This window comes from Micropterus salmoides, unplaced genomic scaffold (assembly GCF_014851395.1).
Source record: "Micropterus salmoides isolate LMB-PRFRI ecotype aquatic unplaced genomic scaffold, ASM1485139v1 Ms_hic_scaffold_19, whole genome shotgun sequence".
Classification (NCBI taxonomy): Eukaryota; Metazoa; Chordata; class Actinopteri; order Centrarchiformes; family Centrarchidae; genus Micropterus; species Micropterus salmoides.
Genome location: NW_024041039.1, coordinates 17,365,089 through 17,386,629, shown reverse-complemented (window position 1 = coordinate 17,386,629; position 21,541 = coordinate 17,365,089). Strand labels below are relative to the sequence as shown.

Sequence of the window (21,541 nt, the reverse complement as noted above, 5' to 3'; positions counted from 1 at the left end):
AGTGGGGAGAAGTACTCAAGTACATTTATGTACATCTACAATTTTGAGGTTCTCATGTTTCTACTCTATCATTTAACCGCTATAGCTACTTTACAGATTAAGATTTTACATTAAAAAAACATGGATCAGGTTGTAAAATGCCCAACATAAAATTGTTAAACTTCACCAACATTAAAATACATTTTACATGTTAATGTAAATGTATAATTTTAGAAATAATCCAGTAATAATCTAACATTTACATTTTACACATTTATCTGACACTCTTACTAAGGAGACTTGCTATATAACTCAGAGGGCACACGCCTCTTATCTGCTAACTATTTTCATGATTAATTGTTTAGTCTTCTATAAAATGTCAAGAAATTGTGAAAAATGCTAATCACAATTTTCCAAAGCCTAAAGTGTTCAAATGGCTTATTTTGTCCAACCAAAAGACTCTTCATTTACTATCATAAATGACAAAGAATAGCAGCAGTTCCTTACATTTACGAGGACGAAACCAGCAATGTTTCACATTTTTGCGTAAAAAATGACTGATTCATTTTCTTTCAATCAACTGATTGATTAATCGACTAATCATTGCTGCTCCACTCTTGTCTTGCCCAAGCATGCATCGGTGTGTGGCAGTGGGAAGGGCCACTGTCCTGCATAAAGACAGAATAGAAAAGTGTATTTAGGTGGGCCTATCTGATACTTTACACTTTTCTGATAATACTTGACTACTTTTACTTAATTAAGATTTTTCATGCCATGCAGGACTTGTGATGGAGTATATTTGCTGAATACTTCTTCCACCTCTGATAATAATCCAGTTAAATACATTATGTTTTTACACTCTTTTCTGCATAATGGAGATTTCTACTATTCAAGGCAGGACTTTACATTGTGGTTTTGCGACTTTTACTTCCTCCTCTGTCATGAATCATCTGTGTAACTTCGGTGTTTCTGCTTCCCGCATTCCCGCATATTATGCTGAAAGCGGATGTTTTCTCTTCGACGCACTTCCGGGTAGCTCAGCTAGCTGTTTTAGACAAACCGACTTACTCTCGAAAATGACAGCAGTAGCGTAGCCAACTGAAAATGAGGCGCTTACTATTAATTGCCTTTCTGGCTCCTTGTTGGGTCAACGGTGCAGTTAAGTCAAGAGTTACTCCGGAGGAGAATCATGAAGAAAACACGGAATTTGGTAAGTAACGTATCAAGCTAACGTTAGCACAATGGTAATGCTAACTGTCTTTGGAATAATGGGCGTTAACGATGATTGCTGTGACTTTATGCTATCAATGTTAAGTTTATTCACAGTGATGATCAACACTAATATTTAATATTTTAACTAAGGGTTATAAAATGTTACGGTATTGAGTCCTGGTTAATTTTAATTATCTGCTAAACAAAAGCATCACCCGGCTAGCCTTGGCTCCAGGTGTTATCAGTCTGGTCATTTTAATGAAAAAAAGCAGTTTCTTTCTTGGTCGTGTATGACCATCATCGCCTCTCTATATTTATTTTCCAGATGCCCTGAACTCCATCCTGTCAGATTTTGAGGTGCTTCCATCGTCGGGCCTCCAGCTGCACTCTGTAAGGAAGAGGGACGTCCGCACCCAGTCCCACCTGGAGCGCCTGGTGAGCTTCAGAGCCCTGCACAGGTACATCAGCACCCTCATGTCTGACATTAACCCACCTTGAAGCACAGTGTTTTTTGTGGAATGATGCAGGGTAGGGTCAAATCTGTTTCAAAACAAAACTCACATGCCCATGCATATATTGAAAATTATTACTGATTGGTTGCTGCAATCATTCTTGTTGTCCATACTGCTGAAGAGGATAATAACTGGCATACTTAGCGAATGTGATTGCCCTTTTCACACACTGTGACTGTGCACACTGGAAAAGCAGTTCACACATTACTAGATGCAGTGCGTTAGTGGGTTCAGATGCCTGTTCACAAATCCTGAATGTTTTTGATTCAGGCGTGATCACTCCCTCTATTTGTCCTTCTAAATAAAAAATAAAATAAAAGCCTCAATACCAAGGTAGGGAAGAAAGAAAGAAATTAAAGAGAGGGGAGAGAGAAGAGAGCAAAAGAGAGAAGGGTGACCATAAAAGCCAAACTAAATGAAAACCTAAATAACTTCACTTGGTCTGTATTTCAGATTGAAAAATATAGATAAAGGTCCACTCTGCAGATTTTATGTTCAGCTGAATAGTGAAATGCTGTAGTCATCTGTGACAGGATTGGAAATATCAGAGATTCTCTCCAGAGCATAGACTGTTGCGTTGCTTGAAACAGTTGGTAGACCTTATCAAAGCATGTATGTGCTTCTGAGACAGGAACAGCCAGATTGGTCAAAATCCACAGTCCTTGCATAGCGTTAAAATACATTCTAAAGTTTGGACAACAGCCAGAGCTGAAATCATGCTTCTGTGGTCGGAGTTAGTTTATAAAGTGGGCATCTTCCAAAACATTTTTGTAGGAAATTCCCTCTCCGTCCACTGCAACCCAGCAAGGAAACACCGTAAGTGGAAACAAAAAGAGGGAAGTTGATGACTAAAATACCCCCTTGGTTTGGCAAACAAATGTCTTAAATAGATGTCATATGAGCCTCAGTTAATGTTTGCGATGCATTACTGCACCCCCATCACTGCTAGGATGGACAGCACATACAATTGTTTTTACAGCAACCAATTACTCTAAATGTCATCTTTAAATATCATAGATCAGACTAAAACTATGATCATACAAGACGGGTCATACTGAAAGTATTTTCTCACCTTGTGACTAAATACGCCCAGCATCAAATCCCATTTGACTCTTCACAGTACTGAAAGCAGCCATGTAATCGTGTTTGGATTAAAGTAGAAATAAGCTATTTTTATCTTTTTTCGACTTTAGAAATTTCAAGCTCTACTTGACCACCAACACAGACCTTTTCACTGACAACTTCAAAGCTGTGTTTGCTGATAAACACGGGAGGGAGGAGAACTATGATGTTCAGCTGCAGAACTATTTCACTGGACATGTTGTTGGTAAGCGAATGACTTATAGGATGAGGGATGCACCAATGTTTTTTAAATACTATATTTTCCTGATCGGGCTTTGTCTTAGTTTGCATATGCAAAACAAGTAAAGCTTAATAGACAAATTGTTTGTTAAAACCTTAATCTGAGATATCTGAATAATAGCCACTGTTTGCCACACATGATTAATAACTAAAATGTTGGGATGGCTAGCACAAAACTATGTGAATGTATCTGTGCACTATACTTAATACATTATTGGATTTAGTCTGCATTTGTCAATCTTTAAAAAGTAACCTTATTTATTTTGTGTTTGCAGGAGAGGAGAATTCACGTGTGCAGGCACACATAGAAGGAGATGAGTTTTCTGCTCATATTCTAACCGATGACGCAGAATACAATGTAGAGGTAAGGCTGTAAAATCAATCGTTGTGTAGAATCCAAACAGAGGGGGTATTGACCCTTTACCATTTTTTTGTAAGACACTTAACCCTCAGCCATTTTATCCAAGGCATTTGGCTGAAGTTTGACCGTAGAGGGTAGAGCTGGTGAAGGCTGTGATGGTCGGATCGACATAACCAAAGCCACAAAAAAAATCAAGAAAAAGGCAACCAAATGATAATTGAATACTGTGCTACAGTGTTGTACTCTAAATCTGGGAAGCTTTTCAGTGTGTGGGTGCCTTTTTCTTGATGATGCTTTTTGACATAAAAAAATGACTAAATGATTATGGGGTGGCGATAGTGTAGTGGGTAAGACACGTGCCTTTGGTGTGAGGGACCTGGGTTTGATTCCTACTACAAGGCACAGGCAACAAACAGTCTGACCATAGGGTCTGACCCGCTATGAGTATTTCTGTCACTCATTTCTGAGAAGATGATTAAGCTAGCTGCACCTAAATTTGGAGTGCACACGTATTTAAGCCACATGTAATTTACTTTACCCGACCCTCTGGCCTCAGCCCCACCCACTATGGTCTCTCCAAATCCTGTGGAAAACACTAAAAAGCACATTTTGACTATTTAATTTATGCAGTGGTAAAAAATGTGAATGTACTTGTTCGCTATTCAGCAAATTTTTTCATTATATTTGGTTTTTGCTTCGGCCAAGAATTTTCATTTCGGTGCACCCCTAGATAAAAGCATCAGCTAAATAAGTAAATGTAAAGGAGGAGAGGTGGGTAGTTTGATTGATAGTTTTGCTTTGTAGCCCAGTATATCTAACGATGAGGACATCTTGCGCAAAAAAATTGGAACTGTTCCACTCTACCACAAGTATACAGTGCATTTTGTAAGTATATTGACAGTGACACATTTTGCTCTGCCATCCAGCAAATTGGTTCTGAAATGAAACAATTACAGAGAGGACTGACTCAGCTTAATTTTGACACTGTTCTACTGCACTGTTTAAAATTCCGGGGGGGGGGTCAAAACAAAATGTGTTGCTGTCCGAGTACGTAAGGGCTATGTTGTATATAAATGTTGGTGAAGAATGAGAAGAAATGAAATGTCTACGTTGCAATAGCCAGTGACAGGCATTCCTTTTGAATTCCCTACCCCACTGCCACTACCTGGAAATGTCTTTGTATTTTCTTTTTGTTACTCCTTTTTTTTCTCCCTCCCGACCTCTACTCTCTCTGACTCCTCTAGCCCCTGTGGAGGTTTACCAATTCCCCGACTGATGGCAGGTTGCTGGTTTATCGCTCGGACGACATCAGGAACCTAAGCCGCATCATCTCCCCAAAAGTGTGTGGTTACATCCACGCAGAGGCTGAAAACTTGCTGCCACGGACTGCCAGGAGGGACTGGGACGGGCAGGAGGAGGTGGACCAGGAAAAGGGTGAGCTCTGCTGTCCGTTTCCCACGCTAGGGGTCGAGAGTCTTGCTGGGGTGTGTGTGTTCATATTTGTGCCCGTGTAGTGGAAACGTGTAGGAGGAGGATGAAGTATATAGGGGGTTGTTGAAGATCACAGATCTGGTGCAGCTTAGGCTCTGTGCTCTTGTTAGTGGATGGTAAAGAGTAGATAAAAAGTAGGAGGAGGATAACAAATGTTGAGAATGAAGGAGGCGGCTGTAGTAGTGAGACAAAGGAGGTGGGTGTTATATTCTGCAACAGTCACTTTAACAAAAGTCTTTTCATCTGTCAAACCTAGCCCATATTATGCACATACACACTGCAGACAAGTGGGGATTATGTAACAGCCAAATGCCTTTTTTTTCTCTTTTGTGCTGCTTTGGAAATGTAAAGCATGTAACACTGATAATGTGCCAGCAGAGGAATCTAAAACACCTCTTACAGGCTGCTGGTTGAAAGCACTCATTGGGGATATGAGTTGAGGTGAAGGTTCTTACGGAGGAGGCATTTAAATTCATGGAGGCACTGCTGCCCAATGAGATGACTCTGAGTCGTCACTGGTCTCCCACTGCTTGTTGTGGAAGCCAGGGCAGCACACACCCACACTTTTGAACGGCGCACAGCCAAGTGTGTGATGTAATGTTCAAATGTCTCGCTGCTTCCTGTGTCCTTTTCTGTTATTTTCCGCTTCTGACTGTTTCAAGAGTTTAGGATTTGTGAAGCTATGAGGCGTCCCTCCAGATTCCCTCCCCTATGCTTTTCTGTGGCAGTGAGATAAACATGATCCTCACTTACAGCTTCTACAATGTGAGGATTTGCATTAATTTTGCATTTGTAAACTACAAAATGTTACAATTTTAAGATGGGTTTTTTTCATCTTGTAGCCTTTAAAGGCTCTGAACCCGGGGAAGTATAGAGTCATTGCAGGGAGGAAACACATGACCAAGCGAAAAGTGGGTACATTTTTATTGTATTTAGGTTTATTATTATTGTAGTGGAAGAAATTTGTCCCTGAAATAATTGCAGTTTGAACTTGTATTGTTCTTACAATGTAACTCTTGAGAAGCATTTGTGAAAACATAATTATCAGTATATTAATTGCCTACGAAAATACTTGTTTGCACCCTTAAGCATTGCCTTTACAAAGTGAATGCATGGGCATTGCTTAATCTATTTGGTACTATGAAGTTATGTAAAACAGATCATTGTATAGAAGTGAAAACTACTGAGTACACCTCAACCTCTGCACTAGCTGGAGCTTGATTTGAATGTAACACTGTACGGTCTGTGTGTGAAATCGTTGCCTCCTTTAGCTGTCAGAATATACTGCGGACCTCGTTCACACTTATTATTATGCACTCTACTATAAAGATAAACTGCTATTTAATTCTGGCTTGAAGAATTGAAGAACGGAGGCAGAGCCTAATCAGTTCACAGGCAACAAAAAAGACAACGTGCTGCTAAATGTGAAAATGAGGGCAATTAACAGTTGGATACTGGAGCCATGGCCTCATTGTTAACTTTGTCTTGTCTTTTATGTAAGCTTACCCATGATAGTTTTGAATATTGTTACTTCTTTTGACTATGTTTCTTTCTCTACCCCTTCCAATATATCTGTCTATCTCTCTCTCACTCTTCCTGCTTCCTCCTTGTAGTTCACCACCATCGAGAGAAGAGACAGGCTCATGATCACAAGAAGAATACCTGCCCCCTGTTGCTGGTTGCAGATTATCGCTTCTTTAAACACATGGGGCGCGGTCAAGAGAGTGTCACACTCAACTACCTGGTCTGTCTTTCTGATATGGGCAAAGTCAAAATAAATTCTTGTAGTTGTGTTCATATATTACTTGAATAATTCTTGCTATATGATTGAATTGATGAATTATTTTTCTTTTCTCCCTCCAGATTGAGCTGATTGATCGAGTTGATGACATTTATAGGAACACAACCTGGGATGATGAATTCAAAGGCTACGGGGTCCAGATCCAACAGGTGTGTGTGTGCGGCTGGCTGCATGTTGTACTTCGAGTCTCACCTCTGGAACAAGTTGTGGCGTTGTATCATCAGACGTCACTGCTCCCAGCAGCATGACCGCTTTGTTTTACACCGAGTCACTCCTGGAAGTGGAGCTGAGAACAACACTGTCTCTCAGTGGGTTTGAGAAAAGCATTTTTAGGAGGAACTGAACGCTTTTGTGTGAGCTTCGTGGGGTAATTTAATTTGTTCCACAGGCTTTGGGAATGAATGGAGACACTGTTTTGTCAAACTGAGTTTGGGGTTTTCTCACTGAAAAGATATGCATTCATTCAGCTATACAGAGTTAGTTTTCTTTTTTTTTTTACACCATACATGTCAAGAAGAATCCCAGTACATTAAAAAAAGGAAAAATGGTTTTAGGACTTGAATGTAAACCCTAAAGCATGATGCTGACTTGAGTCACATTGTCCCCTCTACCTATAAAGCTATTTTTACTGCAGTAATGCTACTTTTACTTATGTGAGTAACACTTTGGACAAACTATGTTGCAGTTTAATGTAAAATAATTTATTATTCATCAGTATTTGAGGGACAAAGGGAATCTAATACACAGTATACAGGTGCTGGTCATAATTAGAATATCATCAAAAGGAAACTTGTATAATGTATACATTCATTCCACACAGACTGATATATTTCAAGTGTTCATTCCTTTTAATTTTGATGATTATAACTGACATCTAATGAAAACCCCAAAATCAGTATCTCAGAAAATTAGAATATTGTGAAAAGGTTCAATATTGAAGACACCTGGTGCCACACTCTAATCAGCCAATTAACTCAAAACACCTGCAAAGGCCTTTAAATGGTCTCTCAGTCTAGTTCTGTAGGCTTCACAATCATGGGGAAGACTGCTGACTTGACAGCTGTCCAAAAGACGACCATTGACACCTTGCACAAGGAGGGCACAAAGGTCATTGCTAAAGAGGCTGGCTGTTCACAGAGCTCTGTGTCCAAGCACATTAATGGAGAGGCGAAGGGAAGGAAAAGATGTGGTAGAAAAAAGTGTACAAGCAATAGGGATAACTGCACCCTGGAGAGGATTGTGAAACAAAACCCAGTCAAAAATGTCGGGGAGATTCATAAAGAGTGGACTGCAGCTGGAGTCAGTGCTTCAAGAACCACCACGCACAGACAGCTGTCGCATTCCTTGTGTCAAGCCACTCTTGAACAAGACACAGCGTCAGAAGCATCTCTCCTTGGCTAAAGACAAAAAGGACTGGACTGCTGCTGAGTGGTACGAAGTTATGTTCTCTGATGAAAGTAAATTTTGCATTTCCTTTGGAAATCAAGGTCCCCGAGTCTGGAGGAAGAGAGGAGAGGCACAGAATCCACGTTGCTTGAAGTCCAGTGTAAAGTTGCCACAGTCAGTGATGGCCATCACTCAGTCATGTCATCTGCTGGTGTTGGTCCACTGTGTTCTCTGAGGTCCAAGGTCAACGCAGCCATCTACCAGGAAGTTTTAGAGCACTTCATGCTTCCTGCTGATCACCAACTTTATGGAGATGCAGATTTCATTTTCCAACAGGACTTGGCACCTGCACACAGTGCCAAAGCTACCACTACCTGGTTTAAGGACCATGGTATCCCTGTTCTTAATTGGCCAGCAAACTCGCTTGACCTTAACCCTATAGGAAATCTATGGGGTATTGTGAAGAGGAAGATGCGATACGCCAGACCCAACAATGCAGAAGGGGCTGGAGGCCACTATCAGAGCAACCTGGGATCTCCTAACACCTGAGCAGTGCCACAGACTGATCGACTCCATGCGACGCCCACATTGCTGCAGTAATTCAGGCAAAAGGAGCCCCAATTAAGTATTGAGTGCTGTACATGCTCATACTTTTCATGTTCAACATTTCTAAAAATACTTTTTTTGTATGGGTCTTAAGTAATATTCAAATTTTCTGAGTTACTTAATTTGGGATTTTCATTAGTTGTCAGTTTTAATCATCACAATTAAATGAAATAAACATTTGAAATACTGTGTATCAGTCTGTGTGTAATGAATGAATATAATATCCAAGTTTCATTTTTTGAATGGAATTACTGAAATAAATCAACTTTTTGATGATATTCTAATTATATGACCAGCACCTGTATGTCTTTATATCTAGACTATGAAATGTTTTTATGTAACAACAATTATGAGCCAGTATGCAAAGATTTGTTTAAATTCTTTAAAAAAAAAACATTATTCTGTAATAACACATGATGAATTGTTCGTAAACGGTGTCTGTGGTTACCATTCGCAGATCATCATCAACAAGGAGCCTACAAAGCCTCCCCCTGGCCATGCTGGCTCTGACTGGGTACACTACAACATGGAGAACAGCCCCAGAGGAAGGGAGGTGTGGGATGTGAAGAGACTTCTGGAGGTAAGAGAGAGACGGAGTGAAAGATGGATTGTCAGACAGAATGACAGGATATGTCTAGATACACAAAATGTGTAGCAACAGTATGTCGGTGTGAGAGAGGAAGTTTGGGAAAGAATATCAAAATTATGTTCTAGGTCAGAGGTTTTCAAAATGTGAGGCCCTCAGGGAGGCTCCAAACTATTTCAGGGGAGGCTCATTGAATGGAAGGGAAACAATGTTACATAAGATTTCCAAAGGAGATCACATAGAAGAGCCTACATATGTGTGATTTAGTTAAAGAGAGTTCAGAGATTCAGTAGTTTTGGGGAACTGTTTTTCCCACTTTAGAGTCAGAAACTAATAACTACCTTAGGACGGACCTTTTTTATGTTTTTGGTGCTGTCTGAAGTTATGTCAAACAGCATGTCCGATATGTTGGCTGAATTTTTGAGTCTCTATGTGATCAAATAACATAAGCATAATCCCATAGATATCCAGGAATTGAGCGAAACTAAGCTAGTGAAGTAAAGGCCTAGTTCACGCTACACGATTTTAAGACCTGTTTGCACGTCGCCTAGCTTGCGGACCGTCGGGCTGTGATCGGGGGAAAATCTGCGATCAATCGGCACATGCCAGTCGTCGGCCGACTTGACATCCACATCCAGTCAATGATAGTAGGCAGCTGGCAGAGCTACACTACAAACATTTTTTACCCACCTTCAACTCTCTCTGCAGCACAGACAATCCCTGCTGCCCGCGTGTGCTTATCCATTCCTTCACCCATATCCTTTTTCTTATATAATGGTATAATTTTTATAATCGTTTATAATAATAAACAAGTCCAGTTTGGCGCATAGTTTCGCGTCATTATCACAATGAGTTTTTTTTTATTATTATTATTTTTTTTATGTAAGTAAAACCTTATTGAAAAGGGCTCATTCTGCAGTGTCTTTGTAAAACAAGGAATACAACAAATTTTGACATACACTAATGTTGGTAAATAAAGGTTCTCTTTGTGTCCCACAGCAATTCAGCTCAGACATAGCTGACAACGCCTCCGCTGTGTGTCTCGCCCACCTGTTCACTTACCAGGATTTTGATGAGGGCACACTGGGGCTGGCCTACGTGGCCCCCTCCAAACCTCTGGCCCTCGGCGGCCTCTGCCCAAAACGTAAGTACATCTTATCTCTTGATAAGTGTAAAGACATCTACATGGTACAAACTAGCAACCATCCTACATTACTAGTATATGGTTAATGTAGGCTGAGTTGAATCTGTATCAGTGAAATATTTTATAATGGAATGACACTTTGCTCTGTTTTGTTGCTTGTGTGTCATTTTTGAAAGAGACCATCTTTGTTGCAGTGTCAACAAAAATCTGTTACATTCATGTGCACTGTCGACATGGAACTGTGTGTTGGACACCCGGGCTTTTTGAAAGCAAAACCCGATACTGACATCATTCTTTGATTGTGTGATTTTTGTAGCATACTACCCATCTCACTCTGTAAAGAAGCCAAGTTACCTCAACACCGGCCTGACCAGCACCAAGAACTATGGCAAAACCATCCTAACAAAGGTCTGTTTTAATTTTCAGTCTTCATCTTTGACAAAAGTTATGACATGGTGCACTCAGGTTTTACTCAGGATGTTATGCAATATGTCACCAAGCCAAGTTTAGATTCTAAGTAGGCCAGACACACCTTTTTGTGTGGGTGTTATGAGTATTGATGTCAACTTGGTTGCATTTTGAAACCTCAGGTTGCTCCTCTGCACAGTTTCTATCTGAGTTGGGAGGAAGTTTTGGGATTTGGGGGGGCTATTTCTTGAGAGTGCATCTCTAGCCTCTGTGAATAAATAAATGTTTCTGTCAGTGAAATATTATGACTAGTAGTTAAACACCAGCATCTTTGTGTTGAGTAGAGACATGTTGTCAGTCCAACATTGCTTGATGGATGATCTGATATTTAAAGCAAATATATCTGGTCTGCTCTGTTCAGGAAGCAGATTTGGTGACCACTCATGAGCTGGGCCATAACTTTGGAGCAGAGCACGATCCTGACAACATCCCTTTTTGTGCACCCAGTGACGACCATGGGGGGAAGTTTGTCATGTACCCAATCGCTGTGAGCGGAGACCATATCAACAACAAGGTACCTGGCTGCCCAGATAAAAAGTGGTGTTCAACTTAAACATACAACAGGATACAACAGAAGCATTACGATGTAGGAAGGTATATAACAACCTCGTTATGTCATCCTGCTGATGTAATCGCTGACGTAATCTGTCCTCTGCGCATGCGTCTGTAGCGACCTGTCGGAAGCTCCGCGTTAAACCTGACTCTTATAACCGTTTTAATCCACACTTTTACATTACATTTTTTAAATCCTTTTATCTAACTTAAATGGGTTAAGGATTTTAGTCGTCCGACATGGATTCTAAACTAGATGAGTGTAAAAACGCTATGAACGCTACTGATCACAACAAAGCTCCGCCGACTAACGTTATGCTAGCCGAGATAACACTGCCCCATGAGGACTGCACACTCCTTAAGAAAGCGAACAAAATGATTGCTGACCTTATGGAAGACATCCGACGACTTTCAGAGGAACTCAAAGAGAAAGATTCCCTGCTGACTGGCTTTATGGATGTGGCTGCCTCTCCTCCGCACATCAGCCTCTCCAACCGCTAACTTCTTAAAGCTGTGTGGAAAGTCCGTTTTTATCTCTGGTCCCATTCCCACAGTTGGTCGCGGTGCTGGCCGCTTCAGTAGACTCCTTGGCCTCCACGACTGGCTCCAGTCCGCCTGCAGGGCTCACGGTTTGTGTTATGTTGATAACTTTAATATTTTCTGGCAAAGAATGTCTCTTTTTAAGACAGACAGACTTCACCCAAACAAACGGGGCTCAGAAATGTTAGCTGCTAACATACAGCATGTGGTGCGGTCCACACATGACTTAAGTGAATGACTAATCGTTCACGCAGCACACCTGGACACACCACTGCTCACTGAACAGATCTCTACCTCACTGCCACAAACAACTGTCTCCACCTGCTGGCATATAAAGCCGTCTTCTACCAGCGCTGTTCCAAAGACTTCTATTCCTGTCATCATCACGCATAGACCAGTAAACCGAAATGTGCACTTCACACACAGAAATCATAGTAATCTTATAAGGATTAGGACAACTGCACCAACTCCAGCACCCAAAACAAACTCGTTTAAAATGGCTCTCTTCAATGTGAGATCACTGTCAAGTAAGACTTTTATCTTAAATGATTTTATCTTGTCTGCAAATTTAGATTTTATGTTTTTAACTGAATCATGGTTGCAATTGAATGACTAAAGCTAGCTAGCTGAACTGTGTCCGCCTAAATATGATTGTTTTAGTCAACCGAGGGTCAGTTGTTGTGGTGGTGGGCTAGTGAGCGTGTATAGGAAAAATTTTAAATGTCATCAAGTACGCTGTGATGAATTTAACTCCTTTGAAGTTCTCACTCTAAAACTTGGAGGGCTGCAACCTATCATATTTGTTATAATTTATCGCCCCCAAAACCGCCTGGAGGATTTTTATCAGAACTTCCTGAATTTTTATCTATTCTGGTTTTAAATTATGACAGAATTGTTCTTTGTGGCGATTTTTAATATTCATGTTGATGACCCCAACAATGTTAATGCAACTGACTTTTAAATATGGCCACTTCTTTTAACTTCAAACAACATGTCATAGGGCAAACACATAACCGTGGTCATACACTGGACTTGGTTTTTACCCTGGGTGTCAGCATTTCCTCTGTGGAATTAGTGGACATGACCATATCTGTTTTTAGCTGCGATTCGCCTGTTACTCATGCCGCCTCACCAAGCTCCGTGTGTTCTCGCATCTTTAATGAACAAAGTGTTTCAAAGTTTTGCGCATTCTTTCAGAGCCAAACAACCAACACCAACACCAACACCTGTCTGATTCCAACACCAACAATCTGGGCGATCATTTCAATCATATCTGCTTGTCGTCACTAAATATTACTGCTCCTCTAAAGGTTAGGCCTATGTCTAAAGCTAGTAAGCAACCCTGGATAAATGACAACATTCACAGCCTAAAAAGGGAATGCAGGAAAGCAGAGCGCAGATGGAAAAAATCCAGTCTCCAAGTCCATTACCACAGTCTGAAGGATTTATTAATTAACTACAATAACATGCTTAAGGATGCGAGAACACATTATTTTTCTGAACTCATTACTACAAATAAACACAATCCCAGGTTTCTGTTTAAGACTGTGGATCAGCTGGTAAACCCAACCCCTCCTTGTGCCTCAGCTGGAAGTAATGATGACTGTGAATTGTTTTTATCTTATTTTACCAATAAGGTTGTGTCAATCAGAGCCTCTATTACCCCCGCGGCCTCTTACTCGGAGGTTCCTCACCAGCAACAAGAGAGTTTTAACCAGTTTTATCCCATTGACTTGTCTGAGCTTTTGAAAACAATATCACAAATGAGAGTGTCCTCCAGCCCACTTAATGTAATACCTACAAAGTTTTTACTGAAAGTAATGGATTCTGTTGATCTCGGTTTTTAACAGCTCCCTATCTACTGGTTGTGTCCCTGATTATTTTAAAACGGCTTGCGTGAACCCACTTTTAAAGAAGCATAGCACTGAGACTGCGCTGCTTAAACTCACCAATGACCTTTTAATGTCTGCTGATGAAGGCATGTGTTCTGGTACTCCTGGACCTTAGCGCTGCTTTTGACACCATTGATCACAACATCATGTTAGACAGACTGAGACACTGCGTGGGGATCTCTGGTACTGCCCTAGAATGGTTTTCATCCTACCTGTCAAATAGGAAGTTTTGCGTGTCTGTAAACAACTGTCTCTTCGTTCTGTCCAGTTAAATATGGTGTGCCTCAGGGGTCGGTCTTAGGAACAGACCCTGGAATGCTGAGTTCACTTAACTGCCTTTGTGAAGTTAGAAAATGGATGTCAAATAATTTCCTCCAGCTGAACTCAGACAAAACAGAAATCCTGGTCATCGGGTCTCAGCAGATGGCAAAACAAATACTGCCATCTGCTGGTTCCCTAGTAAATCATATTAAGCCTGTTGCACAGAACCTTGGTGTTTGGTTTGATAGTAAATTAAATTTTGAGCAGCACACCACAAAGCTTGTTCAATCATGTTTTTATCAACTTAGAAATATAGCAAAAATTCAATCTATGTTAACTTTTAAGGACACCGAGACCATTTTACACGCCTTCATCTCATCACGCCTGGATTATTGCAACAGCCTTTTCACTTGCTTAACCCAAAAATATACTGATCGACTCCAGACTGTCCAGAACTCAGCTGCCAGGCTTTTAACCAGAACAAAGAAATATGACCACATTACCCCTATTTTAGCTTCACTACACTGGCTCCCAGTATGTTTTAGAATTGACTTGAAAATTTTATTGATCACTTTTAAAGCTCTTCATGGCCTCTCGCCTTGTTATATTTCCGACCTTTTAGTCCCATACACACCAGCACGTACCTTGAGATCCTCGGGCAGAGGTCTGTTGTCTGTTCCAGACTCTCGACTGAAAACTAAAGATGACAGAGCGTTTGCTGTCAGGGCCCCGAGGCTCTGGAACAGCCTGCCCGGGGAAATCAGGTCGGCTGAGTCAGTGAACTCTTAAGTCCCTTCTTAAAACATACTTTTATAGGAGAGCCTTTCCCAATCTTATTTGACTTTATTTTATCCCTTTTATTTTGTTCTATTTTACTTATTTTATATTTACCATAAACGTGTATTTTAGCACTTTGTAACTTGTTTTTGAAAAGTGCTCTACAAATAAAGATTATTATTATAACAAGCTACTCAGACAGTTCTGAAGAAGCACTGAGTTAATGAGGCAAAGTGTGATAAGAAGTGTGAATGCCATTCCTAAGTGAGTTGCTTAATCTACAGAGTGTTGGATAAATGTGAGTCACAGTTGTTCCTGTGAAATGTAATGACAGACAGTAAATAAATTGTACCTCCTCTGACGTCAGCCTTAACAGCTAATATGCACATCACTTTTGCTGCAGTTTAATTGTAAAAAGTGCTGCTGTTTATCTAAGCAAGGGTTAAAACGAAATCTTGAACCACATCAGTACGCATCAGTAAAAAAGCATACAAAGGCCATGAAAATGTTTGCGTGGCTGTAAATGCATGCATTGTTTTGTCATTAAGGATAAACTCGTCGCAGGTAGAAACACCATTGTTTCACTAACTTTGTATACATGTTCCATGTAATTGCTTTTTCATCAGAAAAAGCTTTACATCTGTTCTAATATGTTAGCTTCACAGCAGTCACATTGTCACATCGTCTTTCACAGCTGAACATAAAGAATCTACCCCTAGATAATAAGCTCTGTCTACTTCCCCTTCCCTCCTAAAGCGTTTCTCCAACTGCAGCAAGATCTCCGTAGGAAAGACGTTACGTTTTAAGGCTCCCTTGTGCTTCATAGAGAGGAACAGTAAAGTATGTGGGAACTCCAGAGTGGAGGATGGGGAAGAGTGCGACCCCGGGTTACTCCACCTCAACGATGACCCCTGCTGCTCATCCGACTGCAAATTCAAAGGTGGTGCACAGTGCAGGTATGAGATCCAAACAATAGATCACTTGTACAAAATCCACTTGTCAAGTCTAAATACATTCTCAAACACTGGATTCATTGATTGAACTTAAGATGTCTGAAAATCTTTGTTCTAGTTTGAGTCACATATGTCTCTGTCTCCACAGTGACAGAAACAGCCCTTGCTGTAAGAATTGCAAGTTTGAGCAGGCTGGAACAAGGTGCCAGGAACCCATTAGCGCTACCTGTAAAGGCATATCCTCCTGCACAGGTGAGCGCCTCCTGCTGGTGTAATGCAAGAACTGCAGCGACCACTTGAAGGCTGTTTTCTTCTGTGTTTTGTACCTTTTTTAAAATGATAAATTGTTAATACCTTGAAAACTACAACTCCCTACCCTTTCTTCAAGTCAGGCAACAGCAGTCAATGTCCACCTCCTGAAAACGCTGCTGACAACACCGTGTGTGTTGACAACGGCCGATGTCGCAATGGAGAGTGCAACCCCTTTTGTGAGGCCATGCAGAATCTTCAGTCCTGTGCATGCAACGGTAAAGACCAGTACATTTGTCACAAGATTGAGGAATGAAATGTGCAAAAGTCACACAATTAGGAAAGCTTCAAGAGGTTTGTCCGACTAATGTTGTGGATCCTGCCAGTCTGACTGTAAAACTGCAGATTCCCAGTGATCATGGAGGTCCCGGAGAAGTTTAAACCAGACAGACAAAATTAGGAAATGTAAAGAAAAGAAATGGAAATCATACCTTGAAAAATTCAAGTATGATAAGAATTTTGTTTAGTTGAGATTAAAAAAATATAATCCTTTCATAGATGTATTGTAGGAATATGTTGTCAGTTAAGCACGAAGACAAACTCCCAGGAAGACGCATGTTTTGTGTATGTGGGGAAAAAAACACCAGCACTTGTGTTACGTGGCAAATTTCATATTTGAACTTTAGTTGAAGGATTGGAAGGTCCACTGGTGGATGTAGAAAATCCCACAAGCCCTGGGCTCATGAAACCCTTTAAAAAAGTTAAACAAACTCATTCCGGGAAAGTTGACATTAGACAAAAGATTTTTCTGGATGGCAGTGGCATATTAAAAATATTTTAGGAGATGAACATGTCTGAATGAATGACTCCAGTCTGAATTAATCTTTCAATCTCTGTTCTGAAAGTGAATGTGTGCACTGCCCCTATTAATGGAGGGTCCTGTCTTCTGTTTGCAGCTACAGAGAACTCCTGTAAAGTGTGCTGCAGGGGAAAAGATGGCACTTGCTCTCCTTTCCTCCAGACCAATGGCAGTTTCCTTTTCCTTCGCAAAGGAAAACCCTGCACTGTGGGCTTCTGTGACGGGGCCGTGAGTCACCAAATCTTTTATATCTGTCCACTCTCCAGACAGAACTCTAGCTGATCCTCCCATTTCCGTCATGTTTAGTATTTTCCTGTCACGCTCCAGCACTGACGGGGCTTACAAAATTGTACAAAAGTCACAATGAGTTCATTGATTTTTGCTTTATTTGACTGTTTGGAGAGCGTCAATTTTCTCTTTTTAAAACAGGGAAAGTGCATGAAGCAGGTGCAGGACGTGATCGAGAGGTTGTGGGATTTTATCGACAAACTGAATATTAACACATTTGGTAAGCTGGTTAGAACAGGCCACTTTCAAATCTATATATATATCTAGTATTTGGAAAGTCAGTCGTTTGTGTTGTTGCTAATGACTATAGTACCTGAGTTAAGTTCAAACCTGATTTGTTGCTTAAACTTCGGCTTTCTGTTTGTTTGGTTTTTTTATCTACCACCGTCCTCAACGCCGCTTCTTTACCAGGGAAGTTTCTGGCTGATAACATTGTGGGCTCTGTCGTGGTGTTTTCCCTCGTCTTCTGGATTCCTCTCAGTATCCTGGTTCACTGCGTGGTAAGAAACAGCTGGACATCCAGTTACACTATTTCCTGCATACCATTAACTGCTCCTTTTTAGGATTCTGTAACTCTGTGGTTGAAGTTAAATCGCTTCTTCACCCGCTACGTTAAAGCCCTGTCCTTTTGTGTTTATTTCTGCAGGACAAAAGACTCGACCAGCAGTATGAGGAGAACACAAAGTCCTTCTTTTACCCTCCAAGCGTAAGTTTCTCATCTCTTGTATGCCCATATATGATCCTGTGCACTAGCCTTGCTGCCACACTAACCAACTAATACAACGTTACTTTTTTAAACACACTGACATCTTTAATGACGGAGGGAGAGGCGAGCATGACGGTTAATTGTTCACGTTGGAGGTATTTGCTCTTTATATATTCACCATTAAACTAGGTGTTACAATTCAGCAAGTATCCTGCAGAGAGGAAATTAAATAAGTTTCAATGATAAACAATAAAATAAGAATTTACTATTTTATGTATTTGCACGTGCACCAAACGTATCTCTACCATGTTAAACTGTTTGTTTTTTTTATTAAAAAGCTAACAAATTTACAAAATCCAGAATCTTAAAAGTAGCAATATAACTTTATAAATAACTTTTTGTTATTTATATTAAAGGTCCTTAAAAAAATTTAACTACATTAAAACTTTTACTAGCAACTTACGAGTACACAACATAATGAGCTACAGTTCAAACACAAATTTAGAAAATGTTGCTGTTCCTTACTTCTGTGCACCAATCAGGATTTAGCAATTTTTGAATTAAAACAGTTGTTTGCTTGTTGTTAAACACTTGATGATCCCCAGATTGTCTCAAAAATGTTACTTTGATTGTTCTTTATTTAGTCATATATTTTAAATGTTGTGGAAAAAAGTAGGATTTGAAACCAGGTTTTCCGAGACTTTAAGAAATGCTGTTTGTGCCGCCACAAGAGCAATGCCTCAATTTGTAATCTGACAAAATATTTATTGTCTCTCTGACATTCAATGTATGCTACTACAAACCATTCATACTCTTTAACTTAATAAACATGTTTGTAACATCATTCCCAAGGCGGTCCTGAGAAATCTGGTTCTAAATTGATTCAAGCCTTGAAAATAAGAGCAGAGCAAGAGCAGGACACAAATGCATTTAGAATCCCGAGGAAAAAGCTCTAACTTGAAGCAGTGTGAACTTGTGGTCAGGTTATCTGTCAGTAAGGGCCTCGCTCTCCCTGCTCACTTTAAGCTGCGAATGACCTGTCCATCACTCTTTGCCTTGGCCCTTTCTGTTCTCATTGGAACTGCAGCAGATGGTGGAAGTTTGTAGTAGAGCTCCCGCCATAGGTGAGTGTGTGTGCCATGGTTTGGTGTTGCGAATTGCGTTGCCATTAGGTCCATGATGATGCATGGTCGGTGGCCCACGTTTGGGATACTCCTGCAGTCTCTTACTCCTTGATGTAATCGCTGATCTGGTCATTATTTCCAGCCTCCTCAGACTCACCGGCGTCTTTTAATCTGAGAGATGACATGAGAGAGGCTCAAACTAAAACGGTTCAATGTGAACAAAGCTATAAGTGTGTTTCTCTGTACAGACATCGGCCGTGCAGAGTCGTATCCGATCAGAGGTCACCTCAAGGAAGGCAAGATTGCATTTGAGGAGTATTCAAACAGAGAGAGGACTGTGCAGGCTGCACCTTGTTGTCTTTTGTGAAATCCGATGCAGTGTGTGTCAGTATTTTAAGTTTGCATCTGCTGCTGACATGAAGAGGGTAACGTCCTTTAGGTGATCGTTGTTTTTATTTCTCCTTTCTTTTTCTTTTTTCAATGGCTGTCTTCTTCACTGTGTCAAGTCCTTCTTAGGTTTGAAACACGTGGAGACTGAGGGCACATTCCTCTATAGACTTTTCACATGGCAGACATTTTGATTTGTAGTAGCAGGAAAAGTGCCGGAGCAACTAATTAATGATGGCTTAATTCCATTTAGGTATGACAGGAAGTCCTGCAAGTGAGCCAGCATGCACAATAGCAGGGTCCTTGTGCTTCTAAATGGACTGCAGCCATTATTAATATTAGTTACACCTCTGTTTGACAACTCAAGATGTCCACTGTGAGAAATGTTCGTTTTACTCATTCCCTTTTTTAAAGGGGGTATTGGGGATGATAATGGGGTGGAGGTAGCAGATAGCTCTTACTAAATTTGAGGAAACATCTTTACGGTTTTGGTAAACTATTTCTGGATAAAGTATGAAGATCAGGAGAAATATCTGATGCAGAATGGAGTAAAAAGGGAATGGATCCCATCTCAGTCAGACCGTTTAGACGCTTTGACGTGCTTCAGTCTCACGTGTTGTTTTTGCTCTTCAGAGTCAAGAAATGCTGAGCAACCTCGAGTCGGCGTCCGTGCGCATCGTCAAGCCTCCTCAGCCTCCCTGCTCCTCCGCCGGCCCGACCGCGCCCTCCTCCCTGCCCCTGCAGCATCAGCAGCTGAGCCAGCTCGGGGCACCTCCCGCGGCAAGCAGCAGTACCCAGGCCCCCGGCCCGAGCTGCGGCCCCACCCCGGACAGCGCAGGGGGGCTGCGGATGGCCACCATCCAGGAGGACACCAGCAGCGACTCTCACCTGGGAGAGGAGGGCCTGTCGGACGATTTCACAACCGCAGGAGCCTGCTCGTTGGCTACGAAATCCTCCTACGAGGATCTGACAGAACAGAACCTGCCAGCCAGGGACCGGCGGCGGCTCAAGAGGCAGGACTGCATTGACACTAAAGAGACCGAGTGCTGAAAGTAAACCACCAGTACTGATACGTGTTTTAGGGAACATGCAAATATCAACCGTATCTGTTGAAAGGTAAAAGCATACGTGTTTTGTAGGTCAGTGTACGGCAACTCTAGATGTGGATGTTAATCAGCCAGCTGTAATTTGGATTTAAGCACCACCATACGAGTAATACACAAGTAGTGTTAAATCCCTGTCACTGCAAATAAATTAGTTACTGAATTCAGGTTTTTGTGTGCCTGTGGTAAAATAAAGCTGTGTCTTTTTCAGTTAGGGTTTCCTTGACCAGATGAAGCCTTCAGGATCAGAGTAGGTCTGTGAGATTTAATCCACCGCAGCCCTGTTGCCATCACACATTAGTTCAGTTATCTTTTTGTCATAACCCATTGGCTAAATGGTTTCTGAATACGCATTAAAAAATTATTTACATATCATATTACAAAATATCACAGTGAACCCAAGGCTCTATCCGATTTTGCCAGTGTGTCCTGTTGTCAAAGATTGTGGATCATGTTGTTTGTTTTTGTTTGTTTTTTAAAAAAGCATCACATTAACAGCCTTAGCCTCGCCCACCGCCTTCCCAGAAGTACTGTGTTCATAGCAATGCAACTCACCCATTTGCTCCACTCCATATTAATGTATCTGTGGTTACTTTCCCGTGAAAGGAAACATTTCAGTGTGATATATTAAGCAGCAAACACTTAACGTTGACTTAAAAATGTTTCATCTTGAATCTGTCATAACTGCGCTAGTAACACATCACTGGATAATTGAAATAATTTGTACATGTTTTTACTGTGCTGTGTCATCAGTGGTTTGTTGTTAAAAATTACAGCCTTATATAATATTTTGACCCCCCTTGTATTTGGGATACAACATTTTAATACTGTGCAAGGAACGAGGGGTTGTCTCTTACGTCAGTATTACACTTATTGTATTCGTCCATCTGTTGAAACTAAGAGATGTTGCAAGACTCTAATAGAATGATGGTTATTTTTTGT

The 21,541-nt window shown here is 40.9% G+C and overlaps 1 protein-coding gene across 1 annotated transcript; it reads left to right on the top strand.

Annotated features, from left to right (window-relative positions):
- The first annotated feature begins 992 nt into the window (after positions 1–992).
- On the top strand, positions 993–20,967 carry adam17a (ADAM metallopeptidase domain 17a). The gene is made up of 19 exons (XM_038729032.1): positions 993–1,189; positions 1,517–1,649; positions 2,897–3,030; positions 3,341–3,429; positions 4,671–4,860; positions 6,531–6,661; positions 6,781–6,867; positions 9,168–9,290; positions 10,296–10,440; positions 10,757–10,848; positions 11,270–11,422; positions 15,687–15,886; positions 16,032–16,135; positions 16,276–16,410; positions 17,089–17,219; positions 17,421–17,499; positions 17,691–17,779; positions 17,926–17,985; positions 20,130–20,967. The coding sequence occupies exons 1-19, from the start codon at positions 1,084–1,086 to the stop codon at positions 20,544–20,546; spliced, it is 2,598 nt and encodes an 865-aa protein (XP_038584960.1). The 5' UTR covers positions 993–1,083; the 3' UTR covers positions 20,547–20,967.
- Positions 20,968–21,541: the final 574 nt, after the last annotated feature.

Coding starts and splice junctions, on each gene's coding strand:
- adam17a (XM_038729032.1), top strand. CDS start 1,084: ATGAGGCGCTTACTATTAATTGCCTTTCTGGCTCCTTGTTGGGTCAAC. Junction 1,190..1,516: donor TGAAGAAAACACGGAATTTG/GTAAGTAACGTA, acceptor TTTATTTTCCAG/ATGCCCTGAACTCCATCCTG. Junction 17,986..20,129: donor CCTTCTTTTACCCTCCAAGC/GTAAGTTTCTCA, acceptor TTTGCTCTTCAG/AGTCAAGAAATGCTGAGCAA.